This window comes from Pan paniscus, chromosome 4, assembly GCF_029289425.2.
Source record: "Pan paniscus chromosome 4, NHGRI_mPanPan1-v2.0_pri, whole genome shotgun sequence".
Lineage (NCBI taxonomy): Eukaryota > Metazoa > Chordata > Mammalia > Primates > Hominidae > Pan > Pan paniscus.
The window spans coordinates 104,154,491-104,172,608 of record NC_073253.2 but is presented as its reverse complement, the minus strand read 5'-3'; the positions used below and the strand labels follow the sequence as shown (position 1 = coordinate 104,172,608).

General features: G+C 34.8%; 1 protein-coding gene across 14 annotated transcripts in view; it reads right to left on the bottom strand.

Moving 5' to 3' along the window:
• Window positions 1–18,118, bottom strand: part of FER (FER tyrosine kinase) — a 451,402-nt gene that overhangs the window by 279,291 nt on the left and 153,993 nt on the right. For 3 of the 14 annotated variants that reach the window (XM_055112522.2, XM_055112520.2, XM_055112521.2), the window contains one exon: window positions 14,116–18,117. The exons of 9 other annotated variants lie outside the window; for them this stretch is intronic. In XM_055112522.2, coding sequence (XP_054968497.1) covers window positions 18,085–18,117 — 33 coding nt within the window. In that variant the 3' untranslated portion in view covers window positions 14,116–18,084. Of the gene's footprint in view, window positions 1–233; window positions 8,267–14,115; window position 18,118 lie in introns of those variants that run through there. 2 more of the 14 variants (XR_008625418.2, XR_008625419.2) reach the window with 2 other exon arrangements.

The following is an 18,118-nucleotide window of genomic DNA, read 5'->3' as shown; positions in this document are numbered from 1 at the left end:
AGAAACAGAGGAAAAGTTCACAAGTCAGTAGTCAATAAAAATGGAAACCTGGAGAGTAAAGCAGGAGAGAAGAGGGAAGTGGGTCATATCATAGTACCCTGTGTCAAGCAGGGGAGTATGGGAAAAGTGAAAGAAGAGGGAATGAAAAGCTTTTCTTACCTCAGACCCTCTTCTTCATCTCCTTTTTCCTACTCCCTTTTTGTTTGTCCTTTTATCTGCCTCTCATTCCTGTATTTTCTTTCTCTTCTGTTCTTTACCTTTCATCTTCCTCACCTTTCTTTACTGATCTTCTTCCTTCCCTCACCTGTTTCTTTTGCTACCTTTCTTCTGACACATATCTCCTTTTCCCTCTTTCTTAATTCTTCCTTAATGGGTTTAGCAACAAAAAACTGGGGGAAAGAAAAGAGTTCCCATGAAAATTAAATTTTAATTAGGAAAGAGTAATTTATCCCCTTGCCAAAAAAAAAAAAAGTCCTTTGTGGAATAAGAACAACGCTCAGGCTCCATAAAAACTGTGCCTTATTATAAAGAAACAAACAAGAGCCATTTAACTACCAGAGTTTCAGAAAGTAGTTATTTGTTTTTTGTTTTTGTTTTTGTTTTGAGATGGAGTGTCAATTTTGATTGATGGGGCAATCTCGGCTCATGCATCCTCTGCCTCCTGGGTTCAAGCGTTTCTCCTGCCTCAGCCTCTCGAGTAGCTGGTATTACAGGTGACACCACCACGCCTGGCTAATTTTTGTATTTTTAGTAGAGACAGGATTTCACCACATTGGCCAGGCTGGTCTCAAACTCCTGACCTCAGGTGATCCAACTGCCTCAGCCTCCCAAAGTGCTGGGATTACAGGCATGAGCCACTGGGCCGGGCCAAAAGTAGCTATTTGTAATGACTAAGGTTCTGGAGACTCTTAGGTTAACCAAATCTCTCAAAAGACAACTAAAGCTTTTTCTTACCAACTGGATTCCATCTCTACCTAACCTTCTTAGTCCTTTGTTCACTGACTTCTGAAACCAGGTGTCTTTCATAATCCATATCCTACTTTACTTCAACTCCTTCCAAGTTACATGCCTAACCCATATCCTCCTTGTCCTTGCTAAACCCTGTAGCCACCACCATTCCTGGCTATACTACAGAAAAGAAATGAGTTCTTCTTTCCAAAATTTCAAGAGCTTTTCCCAAGCCTTCTCCTCTATTCTAAATTATTTTTTCCTATATACTTATCTTAACCTAAATTACTTTTGAAAAGGGAAGAGCTAGGCTTACACAAATTTGTGAAATGGGCTAAATTAATCGTCAGCAACTTTTCACCTTCCCTTCCAGCACTATGCCCCTCACTAGCCTGCCTATCAGAGTAAAGACTACTTCAAAGTATCATTTCACATGCTTGTGCTATCTACTTCCATGCTGATTTCACCGCTCCTGCATTCCTCAAGCCCCTGAATTGAGGTACATATTAATGTCTGATGATGCTTAACATGCTACTTCTCCAAGAGGCATTCAGAATTTAGTAAGGATCTTTAAGACAAAAATCCTTTGCCCAATAGTCATTATTTTTCAACCACAAGAGATCTGAAGAATACAACACTTTGTTATCAAAAATAATAGCGAACTATAGTTTCTCAGTAAAAGAGAAAGAATAAGAGGTACATAGTCCATAGAAGAAACATAATAATAATGGTTAGAGAGTGGGTAACAGAGAAAAGTAAGTATGGCATATATAGTTTAAAAAGCTCCTCCTTCTCCCAGATAATTCTGAAAAGATAGCCATAGAAAGCTCAACACACAATCTAACACACACACACACACACACACACACACACACACACAGAGAGAGAGAGAGACAAGTTAAGCATGCTTTCATTTTGGTCCTATGCTAAGTTAGAACAATTTTTTTCTAAATTTTTTCATTGAAGTACAAGATGAATATAGCAAAGTTTACAAATCAAAAGTGTGCAGGTTATAAATTTTTGCAGATTGAAAAAGTCCCTGTAACCAGAACACAGATCAAGAAACAAGTCACTGTCTATACTCTAGAAGTGTCTTGTGTGGCCCCTTTCAGTCACTACACCCACCCTACCAAGGGGAACCACTATTCTAACTTCGAATGTCATTGATTACTTTTACATTTTTTTGAGCTCCATATAAATGGAATCACAGAATATGTAATGTCTGGTGTCTTTTCACTTAGCATTATTTTTGTAAGATTCAGCCATACTGCTGTATGTAGTTGTAATCTGTTCATTTTCATTACTGCGGAGTAACCCATTGGGTATGTATCCCACAATTTATGTATTCTACTGTTGACTGACATCTGGACAGTTTCTCGCTGGGGTCATTATAAATGGTGCTCCTGTGAATATTCTTGTACATGCCTTTTTGAGAGCATATGTATGTATTTCTATTGAGTATATATCCAGGAGCAGATATACTGAGTCACAGGGTGTACACATTTCCTTCTTTAGTAGACACTGCCCAATAGGCTTTCCAAAGTAGTGGTTGTGGCTGAGATATTTTAGAGGACATAGTTCATTCTGGCCCTGCTTAAATAACATAGTATGCCAAATTTCTACTTTGCCTATCTATAAATGATAGCTATGTTAGTCAAGACTATCACTCTGCATCCTTTCCTTTCTGTCAGAATTATGAGTTTATTACTTTATCACACAGATACTAGACTAATTTACCCCTATACATTAGCTGAGTGTTTTGTTTTTGTTTGGTATTTATATACAAGGAATATGTAGAGTGAGTCACACATTTAACTAAAAACTGCAGCCTAAATGCTGATGGTTTCGTTTTGCAATATCAAGCATGTTAAAAAAAAAATTTTATTGAGTACCTACTCTTTGCCAGGTACTGTGTTAAGCAGTAAAAGTTTATATAGAAAATAATTATAAGAGATGCAGTAGGTATAATAATAGCATAAATGAAACCATTTGTGGATATTTACATTCTCAATACTCTCATCTACCTCTCAGACACTCCCTTTCATTTACTGAGGTATTTGTATTTGGCAAGTAGCTTAAGATTATTTTCTTTCCAGCTCAACCCCCAACATTATCATAAATGATTCTTATACCCAAGGCCTCAAAGTTCCTTGGATGGCTTCATCTCCAAGAGTACTCATCTAGGCTCAACTTCAGTAACTCATTCTACCATTTTTAACTTGGAACTTACCAGTCAGAATTTCTTCACTTGTAAGATTTCAGACCACACTTGATAGCTACTTACTCCAACTACACTTGTTCATAACTGAATTGATACAACCAGACCAGGTAATACCCCCCAAATTTTTTTCCCAGGCCTTCAATCCTTATATCTTCCTTTCTTGTTTTGCTCTTCTTTCATAGCGTCATGTCTGTGATTATAACCAGTATCCATTCAGATTAGTAAGAGTTCATAGGGCCACGCACAGTGGCTCACACCTGTAGTCAATCTCAGCACTTTAGAAGGTCGAGGCAGGTGGATCACCTGAGGTCAGAGTTCGAAACCAGCCTGGCCAACATGGCGAAACCCCGTCTCTACTAAAAATACAAAAATTAGCCAGGCTTGGTGGTGGGCACCTGTAATCCCAGCTACTTGAGAGGCTGAGGCATGAGAATCTCTTGAACCTGGGAGACAGAGGTTGCAGTGAGCCAAGATTGTGCCACTGCAGTCCAGCCTGGGTGACAAGAGCGAGACTCTGTCTCAAGAAAAAACAAAAAAAGTCCATGGTAGGAGCCAGACAAGGTAAACCCTTTAGGCAGGTCACTTAAAGAAATTTGTTGTTTAATCCTAAGCAAAAACAACAAATCTGGAGGCATCATATTACCCGACTTTAAATTATACTACAAGGCTATAGTAACTTGTATTAGTCCGTTTTCACACTGCTAATAAAGACATACCTGAGACTGGGTAATTTATGAAGAAAAAGAGGCTTTACTCACAGTTCCAAGTGGCTGAGGAGGCCTCACAATTACGGTGGAAGGCAGAAGGCGAAAGGCACTTCTTACATGGCAGCAGACGAGAGAATGAGAGCCAAGCAAAAGAGGAAACCCCTTATAAAACCATCAGATCCTGTAACAATTATTCACTATCACAAGAACAGTATGGGGGAAACTGCCCTCGTGATTCAATTATCTCCAACCAGGTACCTGCCACAACACGTGGGAATTGTGGGAGCTACAATTCAAGATGAGATTTGGGTGGGGACACAGCCAGACCACATCATAACTAAAACTGCATGATACTTGTATAAATATAGACACAGATCAATGAAACAGAACAGAGAACCCAGAAATAAAGCCATCTACCTACAACCAACTGACCTTTGACAAAGTTCACAAAAATAAACAGTGAGGAAAGGCTACCCTATCCAATAAATGGTGCTCTGAAAATTGGCTAGCAATATGCAAAAGAATAAAACTAGACCCCTATCTCTCACCATATACAAAAATTAACTCGAGATGGATTAAAGACTCAAACGTAAACCTGAAACTATAAAAATTCCAGAAGAAAACCTAAGAAACACTCTTCCAAACATTGGCCTACACGAAGAATTTATGACAACAACCCCAAAAGCAAATGCAACAAAAACAAACATAGATAAATGAGACTTAAACTAGAAAGTTTTTATACATCAAAATAAATAATCAACAGAACAAACACACAATCTACAGAATAGGAGAAAATATTTGCAAGTTATGACTCTAACAAAGTACTAATATCCAGAATCTATAGGGAACTGAAACAACACAAGAAAAAAATGAACAACTCCATTAAAAAGTGGGCAAACGACATGAACACACATTTCTCAAAAGAAGACATACACATGACCAAGAAATATATGAAAAAAAACTCAACATCACTAATCATCAGAGAAATGCAAATTAAAACCACAATGAGATATCATTTTATGTCAGTCAGAATGGCTATTTTGAAAAAGTCAAAAAACAACAGATGCTAGTGCGGATGTGGTGAAAAGAAAATGTTATGCACTGTTGGTGGGAATGTAAATTAGTTAAACTTCTATGGAAAACAACATGGAGAATTTTTCAAAGAACTAAAAATAGAACTACTACTATTTGACCCAGTAATCCCACTAGTGGGTATCTACTCAAAAGAAAAAAAAATCATTATATCAAAAAGACACCTACACTCATATGTTTATTGTAATACTCTTCACAATAGCAAAGTCATGGAATCAACCTAAATATCCACCAATAGTTGATTCGATAAAGGAAATGTGGTATATATACACTATGGAATACTATGCAGCCATAAAAAAATAATGAAATAATGTCCTTTGCAGCAACTAGATGGAGCTGGAGGCCATGATCCATCATCCTAAGTGAAAAAACTCAGAAATAGAAAATCAAATACCGTATGTTCTCACTTATAAGCAGGGGCTAAATAATGGGTATATTGGACATAAAGCTGAAAATAATAGACACTGGGGACTCCTAAAGGGCGAAGTGGGAGAAGCGGAGGGGGTTGAAAATTACCTGTGTGGTACGATGTTCACTATTTGGGTGATGGGTATACTAGAAGCCCAAACCCCACCATTATACAATATATTCATGTAACAAACCTGCACATATACCTCCTGAATCTAAAATGGAATTAAATTTTTAAACAAACCTTTTTTTTAAAAAAAGTAAAAGCCTTCCAAAGAATAGGGAAATTATGCTAAGTGTGGTCAAGAAATTTGGTGTTTCGCCTGAAAATCATAAAAAGCCATTGTACCCATTCTTGTTGAGACCACTATAACCAGACTGGCTGATGTGAAATTTTAAAAGATAACTTTGGCTAGAGTAGAGAACAGGTTGGAAGGAAGCCACTGTAGATGATGATAGACAAGTTTAACAGTTCATTATTTTCTAATTGCATTTCTTAATCATTATTTTCATTACTAGTGGGTTGAAAAGTTTTTAAATATCTTACAAAAATTTATATTTAATCTATTATGAATATCTTATTCATAACCTTTGTCCATTTTTAATTGGTGCATTACTTTTTTCTAAACCAATTTGGATGATCTACTTATATATTTACAAACATTAATACTTTGTCACAAGAGCAGTACATATTATTCCCAGTTTTTATCCTGCATTTTAATTCAGTTTATTTTCCAACATAGGAAAATGTTCAGTAATATTTTCTTCTAGTAGTTTTGTGGCTTTTTAAAAATATTTGAGTATTTAATACATCTGAAATTTCCTCTTTATGTAGCACAAGTTTAAAATCAAAATTGATATTTATCCAACATAAAAAGTTTTGTTTTCCTCAAAATATTATTTTATTTATATATAAGTATATATATGATACATATATAAATACAAATACATTGGAGTTTACTTCACCAAAGTATTCTTCTCTATTAGTCTCTCCGAAGATTGTTTCTTAACTATGTGGTACCCTTCCAGCTGTTCAAATGTTTTTTTTCTAACATCACCAGTATGACAGCATTAATTCAAGTTTCAAAAAGAAGGCAGATTTAAACAGCTGAATTTGTTTATATTCTTCTTACAGTCCTCTGACAACATATACCATATAGTTAAATATAGAATAGAAGTGTAACTGATACTTTTGGAATGAGTTGTTTCTCCTTCCAAGGAACAAATGATTTTTTTACACAACCTTGAGAATTTTCAAGAAAACTTAGCCTCTAATCTCAAAGATCTCTAGATACACTGTGATAGAGAAAACCTTTCCTTAGTTTCAGATCACATCCTTCATCTGTGATTTGCGAAGTAAACCGATGATTTAAAAAATTAACAGTGGATCCTTAAGCTTTTAAATATGTATAATGAGAAACAACTTTCTGCACAATACTATAATAAAAAAAGGATTTAAAATTCATCTGGTACCAAATGAAGCAATAAATCATAACATTCACACATTCTCTTTATAAAAACTTTCAGTTAAAGAAATTAATGTCATAAAATAATTATCAAAATTCAAGACACAAGATTTTGGAGACAAAAACATATAAATCCTTCACTACATACATTGTCAAAAATCTACCCACAATTAAGCCGCCAGATAGAACATCTTCAAACATAATTGTTTTGTTTGTTTTCTAAGACAGGGTCTGGTTCTGTTGCCCAGGCCGGAGAACAGTGGTGTCATCTTGGCTCACTGCAACCTCTGCCTCCTGGGCTCAAGCCATCGTCCCACCTTAGTCTCCTGAGGACTACAGGCACGTGCCACCACACCCAGCTAATTTTTTACTTTTTGTAGATACAGGGTTTCTCCATGTTGCCCAGGCTAGTCTAGAACTTCTGAGCTCAAGCGATCCACCCACCTTGGCCTCTGAAAGTACAGAGATTACAGGCATGAGCCAGCCACCACACCTGGCCTTCAAATATAATTTTTTTTTTTTTTTTTTTTTTTGAGACGGAGTCTCGCTCAGTCGCCCAGGCTAGAGTGCAATGGCGCGATCTCGGCTCACTGCAAGCTCTGCCTCCCGGGTTCACAGCATTCTCCTGCCTCAGCAAATACAAATTTTAAAACGAATACTATACAGTTTAATAGAGAGATTAGCAACCAAATTGTATAGGTTGGAATGACTTTTTTCAGGTTGAAGAAAATGAAATTATTTTTAAAAATCATAACAAAATGACTTGAACATGTTATGTGATGGTTTACATGCCAAGTAATTACTTTTGATTGATTTATTAATATTTTTTAATGAGCACCCAAAAACTATTGTATAGGCAGAAAAAAGAACTATTAATCTATGAATAGAAATTTCTTTAGCAATTTCATTCTTAACAGCTATTATTTTGTTAGAGCAATGTAAGGGAAGGAAAAAGGTTTTTAAAAAATTTTTTAACAGTTATTACAGCAAATTAGCCATGCATTTAAATATCTTTTATTCCTTTTTCCGGTAATTAAATTTCTGTTCAGTTTCTCAAACAATATATCCGCATTAAGCTACATCATCATAGTCCAAAGTTTTTGTTTTTTAATTAACACAAAACAAATGCCAGGTAATACTACCTCTATCAGGTAAACAGTTAATCTAAAAATGAAAATCAAAGGAAGAAAATCTAATTGGTATATAAATAATAATGAAATTGTTCTCAATAAACTAAAATGTTTTACTACATTTAACCTTTTCTGCATGAACTTGCTTAAATCACTTAACTTTCTCTCTGCTTTCATTTTTTGTCTTTATCTGGAGTGGTATTCCAGTATTTTCAATTTTCTCGAAAATGTACATTTGGGTGTCAATCAATTGATGTCTAAATCATGACAAAAGAAAAAAAAATCCACCGATACCTGAATACAAAGAAAAGAAAACAAACTGAAGACTGAGTGTTAAATACTGAAGCCTAAGGAATATTAATGATCAATTTCATCAGAGTACTTAGTTCTATCTGATGTTTTCTTGTTAATCATTTGTTTATTGCAATTTTCTGCTTGCTGAATGTAGATCTAAGAGTGCAGAGACTCTGTCTACTATTCCAGGTTATCTACATCCATGGCACTAGATACTTATAGAAGTTGGTTAACTGTGGCCGGGCACAGGGGCTCACTCCTATAATCCCAGCACTTTGGGAGGCCGAGGCGGGTGGATCCCTAAGTCAGGAGCTCAAGACCAGCCTGGACAAGATGATAAAACCCCGTCTCTATTAAAAATACAAAAAAATTAGCTGGGTGTGGTGGCGGCACCTGTAATCCCAGCTACTCAGAAGGCTGAGCCCAAGAATTGCTTGAACCCAGGAGGCAGAGGTTTCAGTGAACCGAGATCGCACCACTGCACTCCAGCCTGGGCAACAGAGTGAGACTCCATCTCAAAAAAAAAAAAGAAAAAAAAAGAAGTTGGCTAATTGTGTTTAATGAGAAGGCAGGGGAGGGAGAAAAAGGTGGAAGAGACAAAAAAAGAGGGAAAAAGGAAATGGAGAAAAAGGGGAAAGAAAAGGAACAAAAACCAAATGTGCATTAAGCACCTTCCTAATTGTATCTGGAGCTGTATATTGTTTTTACATTCATTCATAAATTCATCCAACAATCCTATGAAGTGTATATTATTAATTAGATTTTACCGATGAAGACATTGCAGTTTAGCGGGTGAAAATCCACCTAAAGGCAATTAAACCCAGGATAATGTGACTCCAATTCCCACAATTTTTTCCACCCTACATCACTGTTAGAAAGATAGCCTTTGAACAATACTGAGAGAAAGGGACCAAAGGAAATGGAAAAAACAGGTTTCAACTGGTAGAATGAATAAAATCATGGTATTGCATAAGATGGCAGAAAGGAGAATTGTTAAAAGGAAGTATTATGAGTATCAAAAGCTGTTATTTTCCATAACAGCAAATTTAAACATATATATATATATATATATTATTTTAGTAATGAATAATCTTAAGATATAATTGTACTTAGGGATTTTTTTCTTTCATTCAAATTAAACTATAAAAGTAACATTAAAATAATGGGATTATGTACTATTTTTTATAAAAATTGCATCATGTAAAAATTTAAACACAAACTTTAATAATGTATGAGAAAGGAAAAAAGCAGACTTCTAATAAACTAGTAACACTAAAAATATTTGAAAAATTAGCTGATCAACTCTAATAACGTCATAAAAGGGCTATTATAAAGGTAATGCATAAGTTGTAAGTTAATTACATGACAGTTTTTTAAAAAATGTTTTCCAATCTATTGTGGCTAAAAGACAACAATATTTCAAGTACAGAGAAGAGTAGATTACAAACATGCTTACCTACCATCTAAAAATTAATAGTTTGCATTTTTAAAAGGAAGGATTTATGCTTAATGAAAAAATAACATCAAGAACAGGGAAAAAAGACCAGCAAAAAAGTAAGCACACACATTAACTTATTATTGTTTCTGTGATGTTTCATCAAATAATCAAAGATTAGACAATACTAGTTTACTAAGTGACAAGCACTGTTCTGCATGCTTTAAATGTATAAACTTAACTATTCCTGCAACAAACCCAAGAGTGGGTAACACAGTAATCTCATTTTACACACTGGGAAATGGGGACAGAAAAAGTCCCATAACTTGGCTTATACCCTGCACTTACTTAAGTGGTGAGGCAAAGACTCAAACCAAAGAAGTCTGGCTCTATAGCTGGGGCTCTCCCTAGAGCAAAGATTCTATCACAACCACTCATTAGTCATTATCTCTGTAACTACTCCAGATTTTTTCACCCTGTTAGAATACCATTGCCACAATTACTTATTAATAAAGTGGGAAATACTTGATGAAAACAATTTTAACATTTAAACCATTTTAAAAATTGAGTTACATCAATTTTAACCTGCTTTCGAAATTCTGTACCTATTCATTTCATCTATAAACATTTACTGAGTATATATATAGGTACTGCTAAACACAAGTTTAAAAAATGTTTTAATGTATAAATACATACAAGTCAAAATTCAGCCAACTTTCAATTAACTGTTAAATCAATTACTTGTGCTTCATGTCTCCGACCAAATCCTGTAACAGCTTCTAAATCTCTTTGACCCACCTTTCCCACAAAACCCCATTACATAATAATCCTGTGGTAAGTAATCATTACGCACTGTTGACTCCCAAGTGACTGAATAAATAAATCTGAGGAATTCTTTTTATTTGCATTAATCATAGTAGATATTTAATTCTTACCTAACTTTATCTTCTCTCTCCTTTTATTATATCCTTCTAGGGCTAGTTCACCCCTGGCCAGTTAGTTTATGCTAAGAAATTAAGAAATTCATAATTTAAAAGATAAATTTGAAATATATATATATAGTTTTTCCAAAACCAAATGGAAAATCTTATTTTTATTTACTTCATTTTGGCCTATATATCAACTTCATATGAATATGAACACAGATAACAGTTAAAATATAAGCTAAAAAACACTTTGAAAGTTTAAGCATTGTTTTTTCTCTCCTGATACTGAAGATACTGTGGCCTAATGAAAAAGAGTGTTTCTGGCATCACCCATTGGCTAACGTGATATGAAATGACTTCATTTATATGAGCCAAAGAAAAATGGCTATTGATGAATGGAATCTTGACCTGAATCATTTGGAAAATGATTATAATCATAATCACTTCGTAGCTTACCTGTTTTATAAGTTAGAAATTTATATATCAAATTTATATACAGTATAACATACAACTGTAAATATACTTTAGGTGTCAGAGCCATAGAAGAATTTAATAATAGTAATGGTTTATTAAGACACTGAAGTTCAGCATGGTAAAATTCATGCCACAGAAAAGCTGGAAGCAAAAATTTACTAATCTACAAAACTGAAATATTAATGTTATAATTAATATCTATAACTGACATTGTTCTCAGGTTCAGAAACTTTTCAACTATTTTGACAGTAAAATCTAAACCTATATAAGCTGAACAAAACCTAAAATATATCTTACACATAAACTACACACAATAGTATTACAAGGATTTTCACTGAAGATGTTTTTACAACAAAAAATTGAAAACCATGTAAAAATGTCACTCCCTCACTCAGAACACTCAATGATTTCTAATTTCTCTATGAATTAGCACTGAAGTCCTACATGGGTCTGTATGACTTTATGATCTAACTGCCCATTACTTCTCAGACCCTATCTCCTATTACTTTATCTCTCTTCAGCTACACTCGCTTCCTTTTGGTTCCTCCTTTCATCTGCTCTTCCCACTGCCTGAAATATTCTCACCCCAAGCAGTCTCATTTGCTCTCTCAGTTCTTCCAGATTCTGCACAAATGCCACTTTATCAAGGAATCCTTCCTTAACCACACCATGTATAAAAATAACTCCCAGCACTCATTGCCTTATTGCCCCCAATCTTGCTGTTTTTCAAAAGAATTTACCACCATGTGACATACTATGTATTTATTTGTTTGTTTATTCACTGTCCCCTCCAATTAGAGTAAAAGGCCCATAACAGTGAAAACAAATTCTATTTTGTTCACTACTGTATCCCCAAAACCTAAAATGATATCTGACACCTGACATTCAATAAATATTTGCTTTTTGAATGGATAAATGAAAAAAACTGAAGTAACTGTACATTCACTATTATAAAATGATACCTAAGATGCATTAAGTAAAAAAGCAAGATACAGAACACTACTGTTGTATGCTGTAACACTTGTGTAAAAAGAACAGGAGGCATATCATTTACACTTGTGTTTTTATTTGCATACAACACTTCTGGAAGATTACCTCTAAGGAAGAGAACTGGGACACCAAGAAAGGACACTTAGACCCATGTAAATGTGCATGTACTACCTATCCAAAGAAATTAAGGTTTTTCCTTTACGAATAAGAGATATGTAAAATAATCCTACAGAAAATCTACAATTCATACTTAAGAACTCATTGAATATCAATTAATTTACCTGTAAACTAAGGTACATTTTTAGAAAAACTGAAATAGAAGCTGATATTTTTCTACAGGATTTTATAATATACAAAATATGTTTATACACATTATCTCATTTCATTGTCACAGAAATCCTGTAAGGCAAAAGAAGTATATATTCATTTCCTCCCTCTACGGAAAAGAAAACTCAGAAAGGTTAAGGGATCTTAACCATGTCTGGCTAATCTTTGTATTTTTAGTAGAGACAGGGTTTCGCCATGTTGGTCAGGCTGGTCTCGAACTCCTGACCTCAAGTGATCCACGGGCTTCAGCCTCCCAAAGTGCTAGGATTACAGGCGCAAACCACCACGCCTGGCCTGACAATTTTTAGCCAACAAATTAAATGTGTTGTTGGTTGAAAATGTAACAAAATAGGATTTTACTGATACTGCTGCTCGATTAAACAAAACTAAGTAACGTGCAGAGAAGAAAAATCTATGTTGTGTGTTGGTCTAGCAAAAGGGCTTAAACAAAATGTGCAATTTCAGAAACAAAGGCAATTATCATACAGACTAGCTAATTACATTTATAAAGTAGAAATTCATTTTATGGTGCCATAAATTCTAGACATATCTGACATATAAGGGAGATTCTTTCAACAAAAATTATTATATGTTTCGTCCAAAGCATATATTGTCATAAAGTTAAATAACCAGATTATTCTGAAGTGAAAACAAAGTCCAATTATTTAATTCAGCATATACTAATTGAATATTTATTATGTTCTTACAACTAGATAACTAAAAAAAGAATGAAGAACATGTCTCTTAATAAATAAATAAATATAATGAGAAAGCAGCTGATGTTTACTTGGAGATTAGAAAATTTTGATATTCTCATCACTGTGAGTCAACAGAGTTTACCCTCCTAATTTGCTCCAGAAGGCAGATTCTTCTACCCCAAAGAGCTAGAATTGAACTATTATATAAAATAATCCTTAAATTCAAGAACACATAAGCAATTCAAAATTCTTCAGAATTATTAGACATTTAATCTGTCATTATCCCAATTCAATAAGAAAGAATTTATCTTCTAACTAAGCATTTCCCAAAGTATGCTCCATTATACTATGGTCCTCCCAGGAGGCTCACTGAAAGGGAATTGGGACAATATTTTCAGAAACACTGCATCCCATATACTATTTCCCCCTTGGACATTTAATATTAAAGGCTTAGAAAGTTCCTGCAGTCAATATTACTGTTTCTTTTGGCTTCACCCAACATGACTCAAATTCTGCAACTCACTTCTCCATGGTACACTTCTTAACAACCCACACACTAATGGGAAATACACAAAGAAAATAAAGATCTAATCTAATGAATCAAATCAATACAACAAAACTCAGACTAGTACTACTGCCAGCCTAGCAAAATAAATATGACTAACATTGCTAGGAAAACCTTCCATAAATTATCATTGTACTTCTCCTTTTGTAATTATAATGGTCTCAAAGATATTACCTCTAAATGCTCTAAAGATGTGTATTCTTATAGCCCGTTTTTTTCCTCTTTAATAAAGTACTGCCAAAGTTCAAATGAATTTATTCCCCTCCGGTAGTCTATAAGCTTGATGGTATAACAGAAAAGACTAATCTTTCCAATGTTATCCTAAGCCTTAGAAACACTCTGTTAAGTTCAGAGAAGTAGAGTGAACCTTTGCAAATAAGGTAAAACTGTGATTTATGGTTTTTAAAGGTTACTCTACTAATAGACCAAAATTATTTTTATTTTATTTTGAGACTGGCTCTCACTCTGTCACCCAGGCTGGAGTGCAGTGGCACAATTGTGGAACACTGCAGTCTCAAACTACACAGCTTAAACAATCCTCCTACCTCAATCTCCTGAGTAGTTAGCGTTACAGGCATGTGCCACCACACCCGACTAGTTTTTATATATTTGTAGAGACAAGGTTTTGCCATGTTGCCCAGGCTGGTCTCAAACTCCTGAACTCAAGCAGTAAACCCACCTCAGCCTCCCAAAATGCTGACATTACAGGTGTGAGCCACTACATCCAGTCTACCAAAATTATTTTTTAAATAATATTAAGGTTTATAAAATGGCAGGGTTTTATTTCTGGGGTAGACACAAAGTGATTATTATTTATTATATTCCCTTACAGGTGTGCCATTGAAGATGCTTCACTTTTATTTCTGATTCTGCTTACTGTCACTGGCTAGAGGAAATTCCAAAATTTTAAGATTCTATTATCTAACCTATTATGCCATAATCACCTGATTTAACAACCTATCTCCTCAAAGCACTTTTCCTTATACTCCATTCCTCTCTTGATGGCCTCTGTCTTTATTACACAGCTTTAATTCTTTAATCATTATAATCACTTTCTTATATGCATCTTCACTCCTCTTCCCCTCTCTTACTTAATTCATCATACTTATCTAGCATAACCACAGCTTTCCTCATTAGCATAGTTGTGAAGGAAAAAAAAAAGAAAGAAATTCATTTTTCACAGTTCCGCGAAGTCCAAGATCAAGGTGCTAGCAGACCTGGCATCTGAAAAGAGCCCAATCTCCAATTCCAAGATGGACCACTGAAGACTGCATCCTCCAAAGGAAAAGAATCCTTTGGTTTCACATGGCGGGGGTGGGGAGGCGGGCAAAGAGGTAAAGGGGAGCCAAACTCCCTCTTTTATAAAGACATTAATTACATCCATAAGGATGAAGCCCTCCTGACCTAATCACCTCTCAAAGGTCCCACCTCTTAACACTCTTACAATGGCAATTAAATTTCTACATGAGTTTTGGAGAGAGCAAACGTTTAAACTGTAACAATGAGCTTTAACTCTCATTGACTCATAGAGCTAAAATAAACATCAAGACTAAGACAAAATAAACATCAAACACTAAGAACTTGACTATACAACCCCAACCCTGATTATACATTTGATCATTTGGAACCTTTATAAGAATACCCAATGCATGGCACATTTCAATTGTACGGTTCCTTAAAGCACTCTTCCACAGAAGCATTCACCACCGAAGAGTCGGTATTTTCAGTAACACTGCCATTAAGTAAGATCATGGAGCATAATTCATTGTCTCTCCTGCTCTCAAATAATATTTACACAAATTTTCACAATTTTCCATGATACAATAGTTTAATTTTGAGTTCTTCCAATTCTTCCAATATTCAAATAAGTCTCTTATTGAAATTGTATACCATTTATAACAATGGAATTTATAAAGAGAAAATACCAATAGAACCACTTATGTAAATTCCAGGCTTTTCTTGTAACACTATTCATAAAGCAATGCTTAAACAGTCATTTGGGGACAAAATCATTTAAAGCTTTGATTGTTTTCGTTTCCAAGTAAACTGAAAAGTAATATTCTAATTATTAATTGAAAAATGAATTACACAAAGATTTCACTGATACATGTAGACGTATTCTTAAGTTTTAGGAATTGGGCATTGTAAAGATTTCTAATTGTTCTGAAAAAATGCTGTAAAATCTCATTAACTGGCATTAATTTGTAAGAATGCCCTGTCTTATTTGTAAAATATTAATTTACTGCTTTAAACTACATATATTATAGTATTCTTTTACAAAAAAATCCTTAATGACTAAAAGCATTGCTTCAACAAATAGGTAAGATCTAATTTATAATTAGTATTTCAACAATTTAAAATAAATTTGATAAAATGAAATATGCAGCACCATCTTGTAAAAATATATTAAGTATTATCACCATTGAATTAATGGACACGAGAGCAGAACTTGAAGGTGCCGGAAGGCAATTCATTCTCTTAAACTACACTATACACTACCTCAGAAACATTATTTATTCATTAGTTAAACAAAACTTTTCTTCAATGATTATGAAATATTAAACTCCAGATGATCAGAATTTTTTTTTTTTTTTTTTTTGAGATGGAGTCTTGCCCTGTCACCAGGCTGGAGTGCAGTGGCACGATATTGGCTCACTGCAACCGCCACCTCCCAGGTTCAAATGATTCTCCCACCTCAGCCTCCTGAGTAGCTGGGATTACAGGCACACACCATCACACCCAGCTAATTTTTTTTTGGTATTTTAGTAGAGACAGGGTTTCACCATGTTGGCCAGGATGGTCTCGATCTCCTGACCTTGTGATCCACCCACCTCGGCCTCCCAAGGTGCTGGGATTACAGGTGTGAGCCACCGCGCCCAGCCAAGTCTTTAAATAACCAATTCCACAACCTCATGGTAACAGGGAAATATTATAAACCACACTCAGTGAACAAAAGATTTACTAGATAAGATATTCCAAAGCCAAACAAAAGGAAAACATTTCAAAAGTTCCTTTGAAAGAACACATATGCCAGATACTTATCAAGAATCATGAAGCAAGAAAGGGAATTTAATAGGGTCCTTGGTACATGTGCTGAGATCCTTACAGCTAGGACAGTGAAAGAGTGCAAGGATTCATAATTCACAATTCACAAAGTGATGTGTAGATTAATATGGCTCAATATTACTAACAACCACAATAGTTTAATTTTAATATTTAATAGTAATAACCACAATTGTTTAAATACTTCACATTCATTTCTACATTTACCGTATTCTCAGATACGGTCTTTTTTTTTTTTTTTTTCCTATGGAGACATATGAATCCACTTAATCAAATCATACTATTTAGAACCACATAAAGTAAAAATTACTAAAATATCAGCTATAGCATAACTATAATAGTTCTGTAAGTTACCCACAGGAAATGCCAAGGATGTAGCTCAGACTTTTTTAACCTTGGCACTTTTGACATTTTAGCCTGGATAATTTTGTGCTGGGAGTGTGAAGGGAGGGGCTGTTCTGTGCATTCTAAGAGGTTTACCAGCATCACCAGTCTCTACCCACTAGATCTGGTTATGACAATCACAGTGTCTGGAGATACTACCAAATGTCCCAGGTATGTGTGTGGCGGGGGGTGAGAACCACCAACATACATAGATAGATAGATCAATAGGTAGATAATAGAAAAAGGAAAGATAAAGAAAGAAAGAGGAAGAGAGAGAAAAGAAAGAGGAAGAGAGAAAGAGAAAGGAAAGAAAAAGAAAAAGAAAGGAAGGAAGGAAGGAAGGCAGGAAGGAAAGGGGAGGGGAGGGGAGGGGAAGGAAGGGAAGGGAGGAAGGGGAGGGGAACGGAGGGAAAGGAAGGAAGAAGGAGAAAGGAGAGTGGAAAGAGGAAGGAAAGGAAAGGAGAGGAGAGAAAGGAAGAAGAGAGAGGGGAGCAAAGAAGAGAAGAAAGGAGAGGAGAGGAAACGAAAGGAGAGAAGAAGAGAAGAAAGACTTTATACTAGGTATTCTTAAACAGTTAATAAAACTATGAAATAAAGTTGAATTTCAAGTTGGTGAATTTGAATGTATTTATTGTAGTTTAAGGATCACATTTATAAGCAGAAAAAAACTTCTTAAACTAAATCAATATTTTGTATTTTAAAAGCAATAAATACACCAGCAATCTCAGATAAATAAGATTCTACTTTACTTAAGAAGAAAAAAATTAATAAATAGCTTTCTTCTTATTGCTTACTTCTCTCTTAAGAATAAGACCCTACCTTCCTGCTGTCTCCCAGGAATAAAAACAACTGCAGTCTTTCCTTTCAGTTTTGAAGGCAAGAGAAGAACTTTTTCCTCTGACTCTACAGGTGGTTCCTGAAAGTGCTCTCCAGGTGACCTGAGGTGACTGACAAGTCTATTTTGCATTTACAAACAAGTTTAATAGGACC